The sequence below is a fragment of the Apteryx rowi genome, unplaced genomic scaffold (genome assembly GCF_003343035.1).
Source record: "Apteryx rowi isolate R43461 unplaced genomic scaffold, aptRow1 scaffold_315, whole genome shotgun sequence".
Taxonomy (NCBI): Eukaryota; Metazoa; Chordata; class Aves; order Apterygiformes; family Apterygidae; genus Apteryx; species Apteryx rowi.
This window is the reverse complement of record NW_020449586.1, coordinates 127,234-129,316: the sequence shown is the minus strand read 5'-3', so window position 1 is coordinate 129,316 and position 2,083 is coordinate 127,234. Positions and strand designations below refer to the sequence as shown.

At 66.6% G+C, this 2,083-nt stretch overlaps 1 protein-coding gene across 1 annotated transcript in view; it reads right to left on the bottom strand.

The window, feature by feature from the left end:
- Nucleotides 1-979, bottom strand: part of SPEF1 (sperm flagellar 1) — a 5,897-nt gene extending 4,918 nt beyond the window's left edge. The window contains exon 1 of the mRNA XM_026070602.1: nt 966-979. Coding sequence (XP_025926387.1) covers nt 966-979 — 14 coding nt within the window. The remainder of the gene's footprint in view (nt 1-965) is intronic.
- Nucleotides 980-2,083: the final 1,104 nt, after the last annotated feature.

The window sequence follows — 2,083 nt, the reverse complement described above, 5'->3', positions numbered from 1 at the left end:
AAGCAGGCTTTCGCGGTGCTTTCGGAAGGCCGAGCCCTCTTCCGGCGCGGAGGGAATTCGGGGGCCGGCCGGGCCCGGGGGGCGCCCTGGCCCCCCCACCTGCCCGCTTCCAGCCGCGGGGTCTCTCTCTGTTACCATCTCTTGCATCGCCAGATATCGGCACCGCACGAAACCATGAGTTTTCCCTTAAGAAAAGGGCAGCTGAGGCCTGGGTCCTCCAGGCATTTGGGGGCCTGATTCCTGCTGATGTTTGGGTTCCCAAATCCAATTAAACCGGCAGGAGCCGTAAGGACACGGACTGCGGCCACGGCAGACAGAGCGAGGACCCCGCAGTCTTGGCCCCAAGAAAATGTCTGCAGGAGGGAACAAGAACAGGCCCAGCACCGGGTCACCTCCCCCAAAACCTCTCCCAGCCCCCTGATCCTCAGGGAAGAGGATCCTTGATCTGGTGTCTCTTGATGGACCAAAAAACGTGGGATGTGAGCAGCCGGATCCAGCTCCTAAGTTCTCATTCCTTAAAGATCGAATTACGGCTTTGCACTTGGCAATGCTGCACCCCGAGGGTGTAACCCAAGCCCTGCCATAGCCGTCCTGGGGGGCAGCCCGCTGGGGTGGACACCTTTGGGGTGATGGACACCATCCCTGGGAGGGACACCTTAGCTGGGATGGCACCTTCGGTGTGATGGACACCTCGCTGCAATGGACACCTCAGCTGGAGAGGACACTTTATGGGAGTGGACATCCTAGCTGGAGTGACCACCTTTGCTGGGATGGACCCCTTAGCTGGGATGGACACTTTATGGGAGTGGGCACCTTCGCTGGCATGGACACCTCCCCTGGCTTGGCCTCCTTCCCTCCAGGAGCAGCAGAGCAGCCGTCTCTTCCCGGCTCTGGGTGCCAGTAACATGGATGGCATTCATGGATTGAACCAYGAGGGCTCCCGGGAAGCCGGGAGCTACGGTTACCCAGCTGCAACCATGTGGCCAGGTCCTTCCCGAGGCCGTGCCAAGCGCAGGATGCCGGGTGGGATGGGGTCTTGGCTCCCGCGGTGACGCTCGACTGCGAGGTTCCCACCAGCGAGACCGGGACGGGAAGCATGCCAAAAACTCGGCACAGACAGAGCCGAAACGGCGGAGCTTTCCTGCCCCGCTCCGCCCGGGAGAGCAGCAGCCCGGAGGTTTGCCGGGACCCCGGTGCGGATCGGGACAGCCTCACCCCCCCTCGAAGCCGAAGCAATCCCGAAAGGCACGCGAGGACCCACCGGGGTCTCCGCTTGCTCGGGGTGACAGACATCTCTGCTGCGCCCGGGAAAACCTGCTCTCCACCCTGCGGCAGCCCCGGCGGCCGGCAGGGACACAGCAAATCCCGTCCCCGATGCCCCGGGCCAGGCGCATCCGGGCCAGCCCCGAGGTGCTGCCTCGCTGCCGGCCCCGGCAGACGCGGTGCAGGGCCCAGGCGGGAGCCGGTTCCCGGCGGGATTGCGAAGGGGAGCGAGCGTGGCAGCTGCTTTCCCGGGCTGCTCCTCGCTGCGGGCAAAAGCGGCCTGGAAAAGCCTGTTCTCGGGCAGTTTTTAAGTGGGACAACTTCCCTCCGCGCCGCTGCCGAGCCCCGGCGTCGGACCGCGCGCCCCAAAGCCGACGGGTCTAAGCCGAAATCCTCCGGCTTCGCGCTGGGGCGGGATTCGCCTCTCCGTTCCCTGCTCGGAGCAGATTCCGTTCCCTGCTCCGCCGCACTCGGAGCAGATTCCAATGCCGCGCCGGCAGCCCCCGGTGAGCTCCGGTGTCGCTCCGCGGCTCCCAGCCCCAGCGCGCTCCCTCCTTCCTTGGCTAAAAGCCGAGAGCCAGGGAGGAATCACGGCGCGGTGCCCCACGGGGCTTTGCCGGAGCCCAGCCGCATGCAGAGGGCTCCGGCGTCTCTCCAGGGCCGCGTCCCGGCTCTGCCACAGGCCTCGCGCAGCCGGGGCCACCGGAGCACGGCTCAGCCGCCYGTGGCTCCCCCCGGCCGCCGCAGGGCTGCAGGGAGCGCGAGGTCACCTCCTCCCGCGCCCCGTGCCGTGCCACCCCGCGCATTGCCATGCCGTGCC